We start from the raw sequence: 21324 nt of genomic DNA, 5'->3' as shown, positions 1-21324 counted from the left end.
CCCCCTGTGGTGATTGTGCATCTCCTGTACGTAGCGCGCTTACTCTAAATCTTTTTTCCCCAACTTTAGCAAGTATCCTATCTGCACACCTCCCTTCTTTACCAAAAGTATGTAGTTTTTCTCCCTGGTGTCGTATACCTATCATCGACGAAGACGTCACGGGTAAGACGACACCTGGGTAAATATTGGCAGCATTTAAACTTCTTCTAACCGACGCTCCACAGTGTACCTGAGGAAGGCCTATTAAGAAGGCCGAAAACGTTTGTACTCCAGTTAATAAGGCTAGAAATTAGTGAGAAAGGTTTTGTGCTGTTAGTCTTAAAAAATAATGAACTTAATTCTTACACTTTTATGATTCACATGATTTCATTTTATTTTATATTTAATATTTTTAATTTAAAATAAAATTAATACATCAAACATGATTTTGAGATATTTAAATACAAATCAAAGTAATTTGTTTTTGAACTTGCTTGAGTAATTTGAATGCTCCTCTTTATAAGTTTATTCATGTATTGTTCATCACTCAGAAACTATCATATTGGCAATTTATATTGTGCAAATTGCAATTTTGTTGTCGATTAAATAAAAATGCAAATAAAACTTATGAATAGATGAAACAAAATATATGGTAACGTGTTTAAGGTCTTGCAAATCAATCAAAAGAACACAAGTATTTTCAAATGATTTGTAAGTTTATGAAACAAATGCTGTATGAATACAGACAAAAATTTAATTTAGTATAGATCCAAATATAGTTGAGAAAATTTATTAGTTGACTGTATTTCATTGTCATATGTCTTTTCAGACAAATCAACTTAATATCAACAAAAATAAATTTGTAAAACTTTTACAAAGTTTCTGCTGCACAGAAATGTATAATTCATTCTACAATGATTAATATGATATTGTAGTGAATTAATTGAAAGACAAAAATTAAAAAAAAAAAGTGATTATGTATCAAACTAATTAATATATCTTTTATTACTCTTCTCATCACTAAATAAATAAAAATCAATTAAATTATTGCATTTCTTTACGTTTTTAAAAAAAGGACAATATAGATATTATAAATGTTTATACTTATTAATAAAAATTACAATTTTACATATAAAATTTAATTTGTATTGATAAATTAATTTGAAAAAATATATATACAGTAAAACCTGTCTATGGCAACCACCTATGGTTCCTTCAAAAAGTGGTCTTTTAGACAGGTGGTTGTCCAATACAGGTGGTGCTGTAATATTGTATTTCTGTACATATTTTGTGCACTTTTTAACCATTTCTACTAAGCAAAACTTGAGGCAAGCAAAAATAAGCAAATTTTTTCAACGATAGGGCTATATTGGTATTGTATTTTATTCTTATTGGATAACTCGATTTACAGGAGTCGTCATGATTTTATTAAGACAAATTTAATACTAATATTTTAAAGATTAATACAATAGTTGCATTTTCTTGATTATAATGCACACTTTCTTTTTTCTGACTTAATTAATTCAACTTGGTTGTTTTCATTCGCTTCTCAGTTACATGTATTACATCATTGATATACAAGTGCGTCGTATTTCTACATCACTTTGGTTTTGGTATTTGTTAGTTTAATCTTATTTTAACTTTAAAATTACTGTATTTTTTAATATTTAATATTTTCTTAAGTACAATAAGAAAAATTATTAATTAATAATAAAACGATTTTATTATTTTTTCTCATTATACGATTTCATTATATTCCGCGATTGTCATTGCGGAATCGAAAAAGGAAGGTTGCCTGTAAAACTGATTTTTGCATTAATGTGTTTATTGTTTTTTGAATATTTTGTGTGTGAAAATTACTTAGATATTATTTTTCTAAAAATATCATGAAAATAAGGTAGGTTGATACAGAAACTATTTATTGCACATGTACTGTATATGAGCTTCAAAATAAATAAATAAAAATAAATTTTATCAAATGATGAGATCAGCCGATTAATTATATCATGTACAATATTTTATACTTCCAAGGAAAATACTGTAGTCTACAGTAAAATCAATTTCGTTTTCCCACAGTTAAAGTTCACTGCTAATTGCTGTTGTGATAACTTTAATATGATCTTCTAACATCACTTTGCATTTCTTTCATTTTTCAAACAATTTCGAACAAACTGAAATGAATTTCCTTTGTTGCTAGACTAATTCATTAACACCTGCACCTAATTTCAAGCGTGGGAGAAGTGCCCAAGGTGGGTTCAAACAAGTGTTTAGACTAATTCATTATATTAGGAGGGGGAAAACATTGTTGAACAATAGCTTCAACCAGATATATTCATGGAAGTGGTCACTTATTACAGTTGTATGTTGTTTCAGACCAAAAATTGATGCCTGCGATCACTTTACACAGGTGGTTGTTTAATACAGGTAACTTATATGAAGACTCTATGGATAAACTATTTGGTGCTAGAAATTTTTCCCCATTTTGACAGGTGCCTGTTGAATGCAGGTGGTCATTTAAGCAGTTTTCACTGTATTTTTAAAGAATGTCAAAACAAAATTATTTGAGAACAAGACACAAACCAGTTACAGAATACCACTATTACTAACAGTGTGTGTGTGTTGTTTTCTGTTGACCAGTTTTTATCATCATTAATCACAAAGTATCTGTTTATTTTCATTTATAATTTAACAATAATCATTATAAGACTTACTGCATCTATTTCATTCAAAGCCTTCCAACGTTCTTGAGGAGCATCTATTCCTGAAGCAGTTTGCATTGTACGTTTCAATTGACTTGTCCAAACACGAAGTTGATTAATGTTTTGTTCTTGAATGAATTTTGATAAGGCATCAGCATACTATTTAAAATCATTTAAATATAAAAATTTGTATGATTTTACTTAATAGAAGCAATATGTACAATTTATTAGTAGAAATATATATACTTAAGATTTAGTATTTATCTCTATGAATAGTATATATAATAAATTACCTCCCAACCTCTTTCTGATAAGTCTGCATCACCACCAATTTTACCCTGCTGATTAAATATACTTTCTCCATGCTAAAAATTTTAAATATCAATAAATTTTATTATAAAGCATTACTAGAACAAATTTTTTTAATATTTTAAATTTAATTTGTACTAAAATACTTGATACAATATTTAAACAATTCTCTAATGTTTGCCTTTATTTTTTAATTAATCTATTAGATATATTAATAATTAAAATAAACATAAATTTTTAACTTCAAAGTTTCTGAAAGTGAATTTATTTAAAATTACTTTTAATATGTAAATGTAAAGATTAGAGAAAAATGTTAAATCTTCATTATGAATTTATTAATGGAATAAATTAAATCATAAAACAGATATTTCTTTCAAATGGAAGTAAGCATTTGTAATTCACAGTTTTCTTAATGAAATTTCTCTAGTGGACTGAGCAATATTTTCAAATTCAATCTACTTAGTTAATTTTATATATATTATACTTGTTTTTTTATTTTATTTTATTTGTAATATTCAATACTATATTAGTTTCATATGCAAATTATTAATACATAAAATGAAAATTAATGATAACTTAAATATTTAATTAAGAAAAAGGATAATCACATTTATTTTAATTGTTTTTTTAAAATTTAACAAAGAAAAACAAAAATAAGACTAATAAATACATCATTAATGTTTTTTCAAATACAAAAAAAAAATATCAATTTTTAAACAACTTGATTTTTTAACTCATGATTACATGCAACTTTTTTTTAACAGACTGCAAACATAAGACAGCATTTTTCAATAATTTTTTTGTTTAATTATATTTCATATAATTACTTTGAATTTGACAATTCTGAAAAATCCTGTAATCCAACAACATTTCAATGTCATATGTTTAATTTATGAGATATTATTTTATTTACAGAACAACGTCCTTGACCAGACTCCCATAAGGAAAACTTCAAACTTTGCAATATCATGGGGCTGAGAAAATACATGATGGGAGAGAGAGGTGTTTCTCAGAAAGACCAGAAAATAATTTTTCTGTACTTTTCAGATATGAAGTCACAAAACATATAAATATAAATTGAAAGTCATGGGGCCTCAGGCTATCTTACAGAGAGAAGTGTTCAACATCATAGCAACTTTCAGACCATACATCATTACATCATGCATAATTGACAAAAATTTATGATGTCATGATGTCATTTATGATTGTGGCAATTCTATACAACTTCCATGACATTATTTTTGATGATGTCAGAGTGGAAATTTGCCATATGCATGCAATTGTGTGATAATAAAGAAAATTTGTATACAATCACATGTTAGAATTTTCCACAATGGTTTTCTGGAACCTGTGAAAGCAGAAAAAAATTTTTCCAACTGAAAATTTTACACACTTAGATGGATAGAATATAGCATGACGATATCATAAAAGTACAGCTAAGTAAGTCTATTTGATGAAAAATGTTCACAAAAACTAATGAGGAAAATCATCATTATTAAATGTGATTATAATTTAATACTATTTCCACATGTATTGGGACTATACAAATAGTTTTAAGATAATACAAGTAATTTATAAAATTTTATAATATAGAACTAATTCCTTACCAAAAAACCATTTAATTTTCTTTACATTAATGTATTTTTTTCTATATCTATGACAAGTTTAATATGAGAGTGAAAATTAAAAAATTATTGATCCATTGATATTAAATAACTTAATAATTAAACAAAAGTAAAATCAATGTTACTTACTCTTGTAAGATATATAGATCTTGGTATTATGTGTATATTCATCAAATAATAAACCACTCGGCTTTGAATATGTCCTGAAATATAAGAAAAAGTTTATATTAAAATTATTATTTCAGTAGTTTCAGTCAAGCTATTTTATAGTTTAACAATGACCTCTCCTTATAAAATTATATCATATAGATTTATTAAAAATGAAAATAATATCTTTAATACTTATTAGCAAATAGTTTGTTTAGTATATCCTATATTAACAGTAGTTACATTTGAATGAATAATAACCAAATAAAAAATTTTTTGACTTCTCTCAACTGAATAAATAATTTATTATATAATTACTGTATAAAAGTCAATTTTGAATTATCCTTCAGTCTTTTAACTGGAATATAATTTTTAACTGCACTAGCTATTTAATCAAATATATTTAACTATTGTATATGATGTTACCATTGCTAGATAAGTATTAAAGCACTAATAGTGAGAAATTGAACAGTAATTTTATTATTGTTTTTCTTCCCTTATTCTTACATCTAGTTTAGTTCATGATGAATTTTACATTCAATTTGTTAATCAATAATTCTTTTTCTAGAAAGCTAACTTTAAAAAAAATCTCATTGATCTCAGCAAAGATATCTTTATGACAATCTCAAAATGAACTAAAGGAATAATAATTGATACATATTTATAATGTTTAAAATAATTTTCATTTTGAATATTTATACAAAACTACACATAAATAGTTAACAATAACAGATATTTTAATTCAAAAATAATGTATCAAATGTTTATACATACTGTGCATTGTCTTATAAGTACAGTACATAATAAATATTATATCTGATACTGAAACTCAGATCTAATACAATTCTAAAAAAAGTTTACTTTTCTTTCAACATTAGAATGCATTGTAAAAGTGAATATTGTTTTTATATATTTTCATTATATATATATATCATATTATTTCGTTATTGTTATGAATTATACAGCTTTGTATTACTATTTTTTACAATAATTATTTAAACTATCGTGTCATCACAGTTGATTACTGTTATGTTAATAATTTTCTTTTTAAATAATATGATCAATGCAAAATCAATCCAGCAAGACTTATTTACTGCTAACATTTTTGAGTTAACAAACAAAAAATACAAATACAATATCTATCATACAGATTGCTTGGAAATTGTTGTTTGAAGTCCCTTAATCTGAAAAGGCAATGACACTTTTTAGGACCATCATTTTATTTTTATTTAATAGCTCATGTTATTTTCTCATATATTTGACAGTGTTTACTTAATTAATCACATTGCTCTTTGAATATTTGTTTAAATTTTTCAACATTCCATTCTAATATTGTTAAAATTTTTTTAATATTCTGATTTTTGCATTTGTAAAAGTTGTTCTTTCACTTATACATTCTTTTTACATTTGTAATATTTCTTCTATGTTTTTTAACGCTATCTGCCCTATGGACATTAAGAAGGCCTCTTTCTAGTAAGTCCATTATGTGTTCAGCCAGGTCCATAATGGGGTGGCTGGGTAGTGAGAACAAGACCCAATATATCCAGATAAACCATCCCTCAAAATTTCCTGGGGTTTTTCAACACATGTGGATATGATCCCAAGTCTCCTGAGCAGTAGGTTGCCACTTTAGCCACTTGGCCATCTGGCTGTCATTTCTTCTACTTGTAGTCTATTGAATATTATTTAACATAGTCAAAAATTTTAGCAGTAAATTAAATCTTGCTGGATTAATATGGTGTTAATCATATTATTTGTATTAATATACAGTGATTCCTTTTTTTTGTATTTAATTTTCTTTATAAAATTATTATTTTACCTTCATGTCTATGAACAACAACTTTTTGTCCTGCATTATATATTTGCATAAATGAATAACTTTTTTCATAAACTTCATTTAGTGGTTGATATGACTTTTTATAGTGTTCAATTCTTTGCATGAAATCCACCAGGGCAGAATCTTTATTCATACCTTTATAATCAGGACTATGGACTTTTACTTCCTGCAAAATAATATATCAAAGTAACTCAATTATATCATTGATAATTTAACAAATTATCATCATTATAGATTACTATTGTAACTGTAATATGAAATTCTTACAAAACTATATGATATTAAATAAATTTCTGTTATATCATAAAAATTTATATTATTCATGTTTATTAATGTCATAATAATATTTTATGAGATTAATTTCAAAGAATTAAATGATTAAAAAGCTTTAAGGAACAAAAGGAATATATGAATAGTAATAAATAATTAGAAGACTAAAATACAATAAGACCCTGCTTAACATGGGGGATATGTTCCTAGACAACAAAGCTCTAAGTGAAACAGCATTAAACAAGGTCATTTTAACAGAGTAAATAGGGATAGGGAACATGCGACCAAAAATAAACAGATTTTACTTTAATTTTAAGCTTATTTTTATATTAACTTGCATAACAATATATGTTAAATAATGCTAACATATGCACACAGAAATGTAAAGTTCATTTTTTGTGATGAATATTTTCTGAAATTCTTGTTCTTTTGCAATAAAGTCATGAAGTTTCATTTGTCACTTTTTCTTTCCTTAAGCAAATGTCAGTAGCAGAAGATTGCCTCCAAAATGTCTCTTCTTGCTTTTGCACTCCTTTCAAAATCTGGATCATTTGCTACAATTTGATCAATGATTTCGGTTATTGTTACTCAACTTTTACTAAGAAAATCTGTAGAGAAATTCATTGGGTCCTTCGTTTTCACAATCTCTATATTCCAGTTCTACATGAATTCCTTCTTCTGCCAGTTCTCAAAGGTCGTCATTGATAAGGCTCTCACCAGAAATGTAACTCCTCAATATCCTGCTCATCTATATCTCCTAGTCCTTCTATATCGATTAGGTTGAGTTTGGTCAACCTAATAATACAGCAATAGGCTCTTCTCATTGACAATTCTTGGATACCTTCAGCCATAACTTCTTCCATACTTCATTTGTGCATTTATCAGTTAATTCTTGCAAGTGAAGTCGATATCTCCTATGGCATCCACGATGTTATATTTTTTCCAAAATTGCACCAAACAAACATAGATTTAAAGAAAGTACACCTTTTTGCCAACTTTCGCTGATTGGTTTGTGTTCACAAATAATCATATTATATACGAATCAATGAAATGCCATGATAATTTATATCAGCATAAATTTTGAGCTTTTTTTTAGGCTTCGAGCAGATCGCATTATATCAAATCAGTGTTAAGCAAGGTCTTACTTTACTTTAAACAATGTTATAAAATTTAGTACATAAAGATGAATATAAATTATAATAGCAAAAATTTCCATGAAAATAGCAAGAAATTTTGATTAATGAATTAAGTATGAAAAAATTTTGTAAAACAGCACCAAAAGTGTTAATCAAGAAACAAAAATTAGTTCAAATATTTTAAATGTTGAAAAAAATTAATATATTTCAAAAATCTTTTGTTTATTTCAAATGTATAACATAACATAAATATTCAAATATAAAACACACTAAGCATCTAAGTCTTCAGTAAAAGATTCTTGGCTTTTCAAAACAAAAAGAAATAAATACCAAAATCAAAATTTTTGGAAGAAACTGTTCACAAATAATTTTTATTGGAAAAACAGAACTAAAACCAACATTTTTTATTATTATTTGAAACTTCTTCACCATCCATTAAATTTATTTTATTAAATTCATCAAAAGCTTCATTATGACAATATGTATGCATATAGTGATTTCTGAATAAAAGAATTTTGGTTCACTCAAAATCTCATCCATCATATTTAACTTTCAAATACAGAATATCATCTTTTTGAAAGAATGAAAATTTAAATTAGTTAAAAATATTTAAAATAAAATATCAAGAACTTTAGCACTTTTTTAAAAGTTTTGTTAAAACAGTATTGTTTAAATGGTTAAAGATACTTTTACAAGAAGTTCAATGTGAACTTATTTAATATAATACTAATGTATTTCACATTATCTAAAAATTATTTCTGTTGTAATAATATAATTTTAAACCTTGTTTAGTTTCAATTTAAATATTAAATCTTATGCATTTATAGTATGATTATATAAATTTAAATAAATCTAAATCCTTTAAATAAATGATCTACAAAAATAGATATCAAAATAAATATACAAAATTTTTAAATTTAACTTTAAGTAATGTAATTTTAATTTCTTTTTAAATATGTATCTTAAAACTTTTTATCTTAATTACATATGTAATAATTACCTTTATATTTGCTTCAATGATGCTTGGTTCATCACAATATGATTCAACAAAAAATAACTTATAACCAAATTTTCCATGAACAATATCATATATTAATTTTCTTCTTTCAAAAGTGGTATTGGTCGCATCATAAACCTAAATAAAATATATAAATATTAAATATATATTTATTACCATCACAATATGAAAAAAAATACTTGAAATCTTTGTTTGAAAATAAGTGTTCAAGTAAAAGTTTTCTTTTTCTCTTATGCAAGGTTGTTTGAGTGATTGTCTTCTATCAAAATTAATATAGAAATATTGATGTATTTTGATATATCAGCCATTCTTGATAAAATATAATATTAAACAAAGAAGAGAAATAGAAATAGAAGTTTGGTGAAATATATAAAAAAATAAATTGGTTTTTGAACTATAGATGGATACTACCCAAATGATTTTATTGACCAGAAAATAAATTGATAATCAGAATTAAAAACATTTTCAAATATTTTACTTTTTACATTATTAGATGCTACTCTTACCATATGGATGAAAAAAATTCACAATTTCACAAAGTCAATGAGATTGGAAACCATGTTACTGAGAGAAAATTGTTTTTCATTTTAACAGGAATGCACAACCTTCTCTGAAGAAGGGCAGGTTAAGATTAAAGAGGGTTGTAAAAATGGACCAGGGGATAGACCATTTTTACAATCCACTTTGTTGACAAGGTGTCTAAGTCTAATTGTTTTAGCTGCGGGCAGTGTTGACAATCATAGCACATTTATGGCTTGACATGGTTTGAAATAATTATTAAATCCAAAACTTTTTAGTGCAATAAGCTTCCTTTTAGTTGTATGACTCTATTCCAACTATTCGTTTTTTTGGTCCAATGTAATAATTAAAAATTTTTAATTATTTGGCATGAAAAATTTTTTTTCTATTTTTGGTCTATGGAGAGACATTGTTGTAAATAATTGGTTGTTATAGCTTTCGTACATTCCTTTTTGAACTCTGATTGGTTTTTTCTAGTTTGAATGGCATTAGGTTGACAAATAAGTGTCTTTTCAGAAGATTGATTCAAATTTCCCAGAAAGTACCACACCCTCTTCGACTATACCAATCAGAATTCAGAATGTAAACAAATGCTAAAAAATTGTTATTTTCATAGTTTTTCACCACTATTTTCATTTATTTTTATGTTATTTGATGCTATTTAGATGAATAAGCAAGTTTTCCAAAGCATAAAATTGAAAATTTCCCACCAAAATAGAAACTCTTCCTGATAACATTGAAAATGATGTTCTATCATCATCTTCATCTTATTCTTTTTGATTCTTCTAAAAATCATTATATTATTATTTATTAGACTTAAAATATTTGATATCTAAATCAAAAATTGCATTAGCTAAAAATAGACAAATTTCAACTGCTCCCATTGGAAAGTCATAAAACAGTTGGGTGCTAATGACTTTGCGAAAGGGATAAAGTTCTATTCTCTTAAAACTTTGAACTTGTTTTGAAGAGGAAAAATTTATCTAGCTAATAGATAAAAAAAAATCAGTTCAATTTGATACAATTTTTTTTGCCTAGTACATACCAAAGTGAGTTTCATGGAAAAAATTTTATGGCTAAACGTTTCAGATAAAACATTAATAGTTTTATTAAATAGTCAATCAACATAAAAATTAGAAAAATTAGAGCTAAAAAACAGAAAATATAGTTACTTTAGTTTGTTTGTTTACAAGCCCACTTTGATGAAAGAGCTCGAGTAGGTGTGGTTTTGGTGGCAATTTTCCAAGGTGTCAGATTCTCGGTTACTTTTATTGAATAAAGCCAAGTCTTTCAAGCCTAAAAGTGCCAATTTCAGCTTAAAAGGAGTGTAAGTAATAATTTTATTGTCTAATGAAGTGGAAAAGGTTCTCCATAGACTTAACATAGGAAGAGTTTGTTTCACTGCATTAAGGTAACAGGGCCCACATCGCAACAGAACAAGTAATCCATAAACACACTTGAAAGAAGGGATTTGGCCTGTACCCTCCGCAGGCTGCATAAACATTGAAAGAGGGCCGCAGGTTGTACATCCCTAATTTTAAGAAATACTTTGTAAGTAAATTTTTGTTGCCAATCTCAACTCATAAAAGCAAAATTGAAAATATTTCCTCTCTTTCTGTACATAAATTTAACCTTTTTTACTATATTCTTTCTTATTTCAGTGGACTGTTTTATTTATGTTTTCTCAAAAACATTGTTAAATTTTAATAAGTGAAATTTTTAAATTTTATAAGTGAAATCCTAATAGTATGAAAATTTAAGGTATCTCCTGTTATTCACTTCTTTAATAATATATTCTATAATAATTAATAAATTTCATTTTTATTTAGACCACTGAGGCTAGGACTATGATTAGAAAATATTTAAGTAATTAAAATTTAGAAACTCTTTGGACTGAATATAAATATTCTTTGTTATTTTGTGTTATGTAAAGAACTGCTTTAAATAGTTAAAAAAATATATTAAATTTATATATTTCCATTTATGAAGAAAAATAATAAGATACTTCAAAAAGCTTCTAATATTAGAACTTAATAATGAGAATTAGAACAAAATTATTCTGAAATATCAATAAAAGCAATGAGGTCATTTTAATTAGTAAATCAGACATAACTATTTAAATTTTGCTCTTTACAATTTTGAGAATCATACTAAACAAATAAACTTTGAAAAATTTTTAGTTTTCACTTATAAATTATTTCATAGTTATAATAGTTGCAAAAATCTTTTTAATTTAATAAATTATAAGAAGGTGAAATTTTAAATATTATAACTATAAGAACAAAAGTTAAAAACTGAACTATACTTTTAAATTGTAAATAAATAAAACATATGAAACATAAGATAGAATTTGAATTGAATTGTAAAACTGCTCTTGGAAAAACACCACTGATCCAACATTGGATTAAGAAAATAATAATAATATAATTAAGAAAATAAGGTGTTCTTCACTGAACACAAACTTTGCTGCAGATCTACATCTGCAATGAAGTATTTGGAGAGAAGCACACAGAACTACAAAGAATAACTTATTGTTAAGGAAGTAAATCCATGAAAATATTGCAATTATATCTAATAAAGTAAAAATAGAAAGAAAAATTATAGCATCTAATGACTTTGCATTTTAAGAATTAAAAAACTTTTTAAAAGTGAAATCATATCTTTAAATATACTGTAATATTCTCATTATGAATCTTATAAAACTAACTAAGATTTTAATAAAATAAAATGTCTATTATTAATAAAACTACAAACGTTAAAATAATTTCTAATTTTGGAGTAAATCTAAATCTATACTAATAACAATAATTTATAATTGAATAAAATTCTTGAATGGCATTAGGTTGACAAATAAGTGTCTTTTCAGAAGATTGATTCAAATTTCCCAGAAAGTACCACACCCTCTTCGACTATACCAATCAGAATTCAGAATGTAAACAAATGCTAAAAAATTGTTATTTTCATAGTTTTTCACCACTATTTTCATTTATTTTTATGTTATTTGATGCTATTTAGATGAATAAGCAAGTTTTCCAAAGCATAAAATTGAAAATTNTACATTTTAATAAAGTCGCTTTTGTATTGCTTTTCTCAGGGATGTTTTACCTACCATATTCAAAATAAATAAAATATTTTTCTGACTGATATATTGTCTGTCCGTGGCTAAAATGCATTTGTGGCTAGAAAATGATATTTTGGATACATATATCTTAGAATTTGTCATACATTATTGATTCAAAGCAACAGTTCTAGCTGGTACAGTATATTTTTTTCTCTATTTATTTTACCTCCATTACCTATATATAAATTATTATTTTATAATACTACAACAAATCAACAAAACTACCAAATATATTTCTATAGGAAATTTTACTGTAAAATAGAATGGAAATTTAACACAAATATGTACAGTCAAACTTCAGGTTTCGAACACCTTGCTTTTCAAACAATTAAGTTTATGAACATAGTTTTGAATGCCATATTTGCCCCAGTTGTCATATGATAACTTGGTTGCTGAGCAAACTACTTGGCAAGAGGTGACCACAGATTTGAGCGATATGGACAATCAACTCCCTATACGTCCTGTGTTAAAAAAAGTTGACTGCCCAACTCATCAACAATGGGACTGCTGATTCAGAAATTAGTGGCACTGAGATTATCTGGTATCTGGTGTCATTAGATGTCATGTCTATTTATAGCACTTCTTTGTAAAGTGATGGTTTTGGTTTCAGTTAGTGATGACAACATTTTGCTTTTAATATACATGTATATATAAAATGGATATAGATAATATTATATTATATATAATCTTATGTTGCATTTGTATGCATTTTTATGCATGAAATACAGCTAAAAAGGTAAATAAAGACTTTGTTTTGGAGGTTGGGAATGAATTAATCCATTTTATATTGTTTCTTATGGGAAAATTTGTTTCAGTTTGAGAACAAATAGGTTTTCAAACAACTTTTAGGAATGAATTAAGTTCGAAAACAGATGTTTGACTGTATTTTATACATGGAGTACGATGGATTCCATATGTATACTGCATATTCAACTGTCTATTTTTCAATAACCTAATGCTTTAATAATTAATTATTATTAAAGCATTAGGTTATTGAAAAATAAACAGTTGAATCCTGAATAATTGATAATTATTATATTTTAATTATATATCAAACTAGCTATTACCTGCAGCTTTGCCCGCACAGATTTCGCAAGCAAACCCCATTTATATTCAGTATTTTAACAACCATAGTAATTGTTATATAACACCTACTGCTGAGAATGATGAGAATTGCCAAGAATCAAACGAACTATTTTCAATTTGATCAATTTTCTGGAATGTTTACAATCGTTCTATAATCGAACCAATATGCAATAACAAATTCGAATTTAAAATGGTTTGAACATTTTTAAAATCGAAATAGATAAAAATATTTGTAACAATGTCTGAAATAATATCAATTTAATACATCTAAGTACTCGATGAAGACTAAATCCTCTCTCTCTCCCCCTAGCGGGGGAATTTTGAAAAATCCTTTCTTATTGTGCATTGCCATGGCATACCCTACTAAAATGCAGTTAAAAACAAAAAATTGCATCTAAAATAGTACAGTATAAGCCGTTTTTTCCGGTTAAGCCTTAATGCTCTCCCTCTCCCCCACGGGGGAATTTCAAAAAATCCCTTCTTAGTGTGCGTTTTCATGACGTACCCTAACTGTNATTTCCCAGAAAGTACCACACCCTCTTCGACTATACCAATCAGAATTCAGAATGTAAACAAATGCTAAAAAATTGTTATTTTCATAGTTTTTCACCACTATTTTCATTTATTTTTATGTTATTTGATGCTATTTAGATGAATAAGCAAGTTTTCCAAAGCATAAAATTGAAAATTTCCCACCAAAATAGAAACTCTTCCTGATAACATTGAAAATGATGTTCTATCATCATCTTCATCTTATTCTTTTTGATTCTTCTAAAAATCATTATATTATTATTTATTAGACTTAAAATATTTGATATCTAAATCAAAAATTGCATTAGCTAAAAATAGACAAATTTCAACTGCTCCCATTGGAAAGTCATAAAACAGTTGGGTGCTAATGACTTTGCGAAAGGGATAAAGTTCTATTCTCTTAAAACTTTGAACTTGTTTTGAAGAGGAAAAATTTATCTAGCTAATAGATAAAAAAAAATCAGTTCAATTTGATACAATTTTTTTTGCCTAGTACATACCAAAGTGAGTTTCATGGAAAAAATTTTATGGCTAAACGTTTCAGATAAAACATTAATAGTTTTATTAAATAGTCAATCAACATAAAAATTAGAAAAATTAGAGCTAAAAAACAGAAAATATAGTTACTTTAGTTTGTTTGTTTACAAGCCCACTTTGATGAAAGAGCTCGAGTAGGTGTGGTTTTGGTGGCAATTTTCCAAGGTGTCAGATTCTCGGTTACTTTTATTGAATAAAGCCAAGTCTTTCAAGCCTAAAAGTGCCAATTTCAGCTTAAAAGGAGTGTAAGTAATAATTTTATTGTCTAATGAAGTGGAAAAGGTTCTCCATAGACTTAACATAGGAAGAGTTTGTTTCACTGCATTAAGGTAACAGGGCCCACATCGCAACAGAACAAGTAATCCATAAACACACTTGAAAGAAGGGATTTGGCCTGTACCCTCCGCAGGCTGCATAAACATTGAAAGAGGGCCGCAGGTTGTACATCCCTAATTTTAAGAAATACTTTGTAAGTAAATTTTTGTTGCCAATCTCAACTCATAAAAGCAAAATTGAAAATATTTCCTCTCTTTCTGTACATAAATTTAACCTTTTTTACTATATTCTTTCTTATTTCAGTGGACTGTTTTATTTATGTTTTCTCAAAAACATTGTTAAATTTTAATAAGTGAAATTTTTAAATTTTATAAGTGAAATCCTAATAGTATGAAAATTTAAGGTATCTCCTGTTATTCACTTCTTTAATAATATATTCTATAATAATTAATAAATTTCATTTTTATTTAGACCACTGAGGCTAGGACTATGATTAGAAAATATTTAAGTAATTAAAATTTAGAAACTCTTTGGACTGAATATAAATATTCTTTGTTATTTTGTGTTATGTAAAGAACTGCTTTAAATAGTTAAAAAAATATATTAAATTTATATATTTCCATTTATGAAGAAAAATAATAAGATACTTCAAAAAGCTTCTAATATTAGAACTTAATAATGAGAATTAGAACAAAATTATTCTGAAATATCAATAAAAGCAATGAGGTCATTTTAATTAGTAAATCAGACATAACTATTTAAATTTTGCTCTTTACAATTTTGAGAATCATACTAAACAAATAAACTTTGAAAAATTTTTAGTTTTCACTTATAAATTATTTCATAGTTATAATAGTTGCAAAAATCTTTTTAATTTAATAAATTATAAGAAGGTGAAATTTTAAATATTATAACTATAAGAACAAAAGTTAAAAACTGAACTATACTTTTAAATTGTAAATAAATAAAACATATGAAACATAAGATAGAATTTGAATTGAATTGTAAAACTGCTCTTGGAAAAACACCACTGATCCAACATTGGATTAAGAAAATAATAATAATATAATTAAGAAAATAAGGTGTTCTTCACTGAACACAAACTTTGCTGCAGATCTACATCTGCAATGAAGTATTTGGAGAGAAGCACACAGAACTACAAAGAATAACTTATTGTTAAGGAAGTAAATCCATGAAAATATTGCAATTATATCTAATAAAGTAAAAATAGAAAGAAAAATTATAGCATCTAATGACTTTGCATTTTAAGAATTAAAAAACTTTTTAAAAGTGAAATCATATCTTTAAATATACTGTAATATTCTCATTATGAATCTTATAAAACTAACTAAGATTTTAATAAAATAAAATGTCTATTATTAATAAAACTACAAACGTTAAAATAATTTCTAATTTTGGAGTAAATCTAAATCTATACTAATAACAATAATTTATAATTGAATAAAATTCTTACTGCTACTTCTCCATTTTTCTCAAGCCACTTACACATATCTTCTAATGCATCCAATGCCACTTTACTGAAATAAAGATGTAATAATATTCATTTTTCTTAAAATAATTTTATAATTTAAAAAAGCTCTTAGAATGAATTATAAGTTATTGTAAAAATAATTTAAATGTATGTAAGTTAGCTATTTAGACACAGAAAAGTTAAACATTTTTATTATGTCATTAAAATATTTAATAATACTTTAATTCATCCTTGACTATTTTAATGAATCATAAATCTAAAAGTTGATAATATTACATAAATTCTGATTAATTTTAAATCTTTAATTTTTTCACAAAATTTGTTAAAAAGTATTATATAATTTTTTTACAGTTTGATTACTACGTACTTTACATTATTGTATAATAGAAATTTTGTAAATGTATTTTACACTGTAGTGCCTAATGTAGGCATCTATTTTGTATTGTATCTTATTTTATATATACACACATTATTTGTACTATGACTAATTTTGTTATTAATCATTCTAAACTGTTTCATTAGATGTCTGCATTTATTTTATTTTTATATTTTATTATTTTATTTGTTGTTTACCTATTACAATACATTTTAATAAAGTCGCTTTTGTATTGCTTTTCTCAGGGATGTTTTACCTACCATATTCAAAATAAATAAAATATTTTTCTGACTGATATATTGTCTGTCCGTGGCTAAAATGCATTTGTGGCTAGAAAATGATATTTTGGATACATATATCTTAGAATTTGTCATACATTATTGATTCAAAGCAACAGTTCTAGCTGGTACAGTATATTTTTTTCTCTATTTATTTTACCTCCATTACCTATATATAAATTATTATTTTATAATACTACAACAAATCAACAAAACTACCAAATATATTTCTATAGGAAATTTTACTGTAAAATAGAATGGAAATTTAACACAAATATGTACAGTCAAACTTCAGGTTTCGAACACCTTGCTTTTCAAACAATTAAGTTTATGAACATAGTTTTGAATGCCATATTTGCCCCAGTTGTCATATGATAACTTGGTTGCTGAGCAAACTACTTGGCAAGAGGTGACCACAGATTTGAGCGATATGGACAATCAACTCCCTATACGTCCTGTGTTAAAAAAAGTTGACTGCCCAACTCATCAACAATGGGACTGCTGATTCAGAAATTAGTGGCACTGAGATTATCTGGTATCTGGTGTCATTAGATGTCATGTCTATTTATAGCACTTCTTTGTAAAGTGATGGTTTTGGTTTCAGTTAGTGATGACAACATTTTGCTTTTAATATACATGTATATATAAAATGGATATAGATAATATTATATTATATATAATCTTATGTTGCATTTGTATGCATTTTTATGCATGAAATACAGCTAAAAAGGTAAATAAAGACTTTGTTTTGGAGGTTGGGAATGAATTAATCCATTTTATATTGTTTCTTATGGGAAAATTTGTTTCAGTTTGAGAACAAATAGGTTTTCAAACAACTTTTAGGAATGAATTAAGTTCGAAAACAGATGTTTGACTGTATTTTATACATGGAGTACGATGGATTCCATATGTATACTGCATATTCAACTGTCTATTTTTCAATAACCTAATGCTTTAATAATTAATTATTATTAAAGCATTAGGTTATTGAAAAGTAAACAGTTGAATCCTGAATAATTGATAATTATTATATTTTAATTATATATCAAACTAGCTATTACCTGCAGCTTTGCCCGCACAGATTTCGCAAGCAAACCCCATTTATATTCAGTATTTTAACAACCATAGTAATTGTTATATAACACCTACTGCTGAGAATGATGAGAATTGCCAAGAATCAAACGAACTATTTTCAATTTGATCAATTTTCTGGAATGTTTACAATCGTTCTATAATCGAACCAATATGCAATAACAAATTCGAATTTAAAATGGTTTGAACATTTTTAAAATCGAAATAGATAAAAATATTTGTAACAATGTCTGAAATAATATCAATTTAATACATCTAAGTACTCGATGAAGACTAAATCCTCTCTCTCTCCCCCTAGCGGGGGAATTTTGAAAAATCCTTTCTTATTGTGCATTGCCATGGCATACCCTACTAAAATGCAGTTAAAAACAAAAAATTGCATCTAAAATAGTACAGTATAAGCCGTTTTTTCCGGTTAAGCCTTAATGCTCTCCCTCTCCCCCACGGGGGAATTTCAAAAAATCCCTTCTTAGTGTGCGTTTTCATGACGTACCCTAACTGTGTACCAAATTTCACCTCTTTAGGTTCAGCGGTTTGCTCTGGGCGATTATGAATCAGTGAGTCAGTCAGTCAGGACAAGCAATTTTATATATATAGATATATTAATTTTTATTATATAAAAATTATTATATTAGTAACAATATTATCAATGAAAAATTATTTTACTAACTTTCTAATTGCCATTGCTTCTTTGTTATGAGGATTAAAAAATTCATGACTTTTATAGGCTTCTGTAGCTTGTCTTCGATATTCACCAACATTAAAAACTAAAATAAGAATAATGAATTGTTAACAGAAAAAAAATAGAAGTGATATTCTGTTTCTGTATTAATAAGTATTTTATTCTATAACATCACAAATCCTTAAGAAAACTAATAAACCAGCAAATTGACAATTCAATTTTTATAATGACACTTATAATTACAGTTATAAATTTTTATTTTTAAATAAAAATAAAATTAAAATAACAAAATATTTAATAAATAAATTTGAAATATTTTTGTATTTTTTAGTGTTTGAAATTTGTTATCTTTTTTATTTTAATAATTAGTCAAAATAAAATTCATTATGAAACCAATCCTATTTTAACTGATTAACCAATATTTTTACAAAATAAACATTTCTCAAAATTTTGTCTGAAACTATTTTCATACCTTTACTTTTCTGTTTATTGGCCTAAAAAATTGTTGAAACTAAAAAGTAAATTCTCATAATTATTTCAATCAACTTCTTTATGATGTAAATTCAATATAATCATTTTGGAATGCATGGATATAGACACAAAAGACCAAGTAATTTTTACATGTTGAAGTTCTCACTTTTGAATTTATCTTTCCATCAGAATTAATAACTACAAGATCAAGTATGAAATTTTGAGTTAAGTGATAATTCAAATAGTGTTAAGAGAATATGAAATTTTGTGAAACTGCATTATTTGTTTATAGACAAACAATAATCATTATTTGAAAGGTAAAAAACCATATATTGAAAGATTTCAAAGAAATGTAATTACAATGATAATAAAAAGTGGAAAACAAAAATTATTTTATAAACAAATGAATAAATATTGACTATGAAATGAAATTTCATATATTGCAGAAATGCTAGAGTATTGGCAGAAATCTGAGGATTACTCACGATTACATCATACACAAAAATTGAAGAAGCTGATTAACAAAAAACTTGAATGTCCTGCAAGAAAAAGTTTAGATATTACTATTTTATATTTATTTTTCTGTCAATTATTGAATACATTTTTATGAAAGACTGAATAAAATAAATAAATAGACTAATAAAAATGTGTGCTTATGCCTGAAACAACTTGAAATGTATTCATGGACAATAATTCAATTTTACTAAAAACCATCTATAATATAACTATTATTCAAGAAATTTTTATACAGTAATTGATTGCAATATGAATCTTTGAGGAGATATAGCTTAAGATGTCAAATGAAATGACATCATTATATAGATAATTACTAAAAATTTCTAACTTTTAAGATACAAATTCAAATAGATATGTCTTAATAATATCACAGAATGAATTGAATGCACAGAAATTGAATAAGAAAGAAGTAAAGGCTATGTATGAATATACAAATCTTTGGTAATTTCAGAAAAAGCTGCAATGGCAAATGAATGTATGTGTGTGTAATGCAAAAAAATTTTTTAACATTTTCTAAATACACTCTGAATGACTTTTGACAAATAACAAGCTGTTTAACAAGTTTTTAATTTAAATTTAAAATTGGCATATAACCCACTCCATTGCATAATTGGCACCCACTTTTAAACACAGATAACATGTGGGTTATCCACATGAAATTACAATATATAAAATATTCTTTAAATGAATATAAAGTGTAGAACAATGAAAAGATTAAATATTGGATAATGAAAAATATGCTACAAAATTTTAAATATTTTAATATTGTTATTTTTTTAATAAATTCTTGATAAAATAATTTTACTTGTCATATTTTGATTTTGATACTTTTTATTTGTTATAATAAAAGAAAAAGAAAATTAATGTGAATACAGTTATAAATCTTAATCCTTTTTATTATAAAAAATAAATCTATTCTATTATAAAAATATTTAAGTTTTATCTGTTTTTGCAAATTTACAGGAATTAAATTGTTATTACTTAGCACCAGTTGTAAACAAAAGAAAAAGTGATAAGACCAGATTTTTGATGAAATTTACATATACTTATTAAAAACCATTGTACAATATAATATATATAATGTACTGGATTTCTTTTTACATACAGGTATAATCAGTTTTGAGCAATTTTTTTGAAAATAAGAAATTTTCTCTTAAAGTTTTAGATGAAGAAAATAACTAGATATCTTAATTTAACAAAATATTTTTTGTAATATAGTTATTTGCTCACAAATGTTTACAGGTATCTGAGTATCATTATTAAATTTAATATTAAATATAAATTATATATTTTCAAATTTAAANTTTTCAAATTTAAAAAAAAAAAT

General features: G+C 25.5%; 1 protein-coding gene across 3 annotated transcripts in view; it reads right to left on the bottom strand.

Moving 5' to 3' along the window:
• The window catches only part of LOC111620284 (6-phosphofructo-2-kinase/fructose-2,6-bisphosphatase-like), an 85199-nt gene that overhangs the window by 47818 nt on the left and 16057 nt on the right, over positions 1 to 21324 (bottom strand). For all 3 annotated transcript variants that reach the window (XM_023362182.1, XM_023362181.1, XM_023362180.1), the window contains exons 3-9: positions 18999 to 19095; positions 16565 to 16628; positions 9003 to 9137; positions 6579 to 6762; positions 4742 to 4815; positions 2972 to 3043; positions 2691 to 2837 (exon numbers count right to left, since the gene is read on the bottom strand). In XM_023362182.1, coding sequence (XP_023217950.1) covers positions 2691 to 2837; positions 2972 to 3043; positions 4742 to 4815; positions 6579 to 6762; positions 9003 to 9137; positions 16565 to 16628; positions 18999 to 19095 — 773 coding nt within the window. The remainder of the gene's footprint in view (positions 1 to 2690; positions 2838 to 2971; positions 3044 to 4741; positions 4816 to 6578; positions 6763 to 9002; positions 9138 to 16564; positions 16629 to 18998; positions 19096 to 21324) is intronic.

Source organism: Centruroides sculpturatus, unplaced genomic scaffold (assembly GCF_000671375.1).
Source record: "Centruroides sculpturatus isolate CEXI.00-Female unplaced genomic scaffold, Cexi_2.0 scaffold4, whole genome shotgun sequence".
NCBI classification, from domain to species: Eukaryota; Metazoa; Arthropoda; class Arachnida; order Scorpiones; family Buthidae; genus Centruroides; species Centruroides sculpturatus.
Note: the sequence above shows the minus strand (reverse complement) of the source record. Positions and strands in the feature narration are given on the sequence as shown.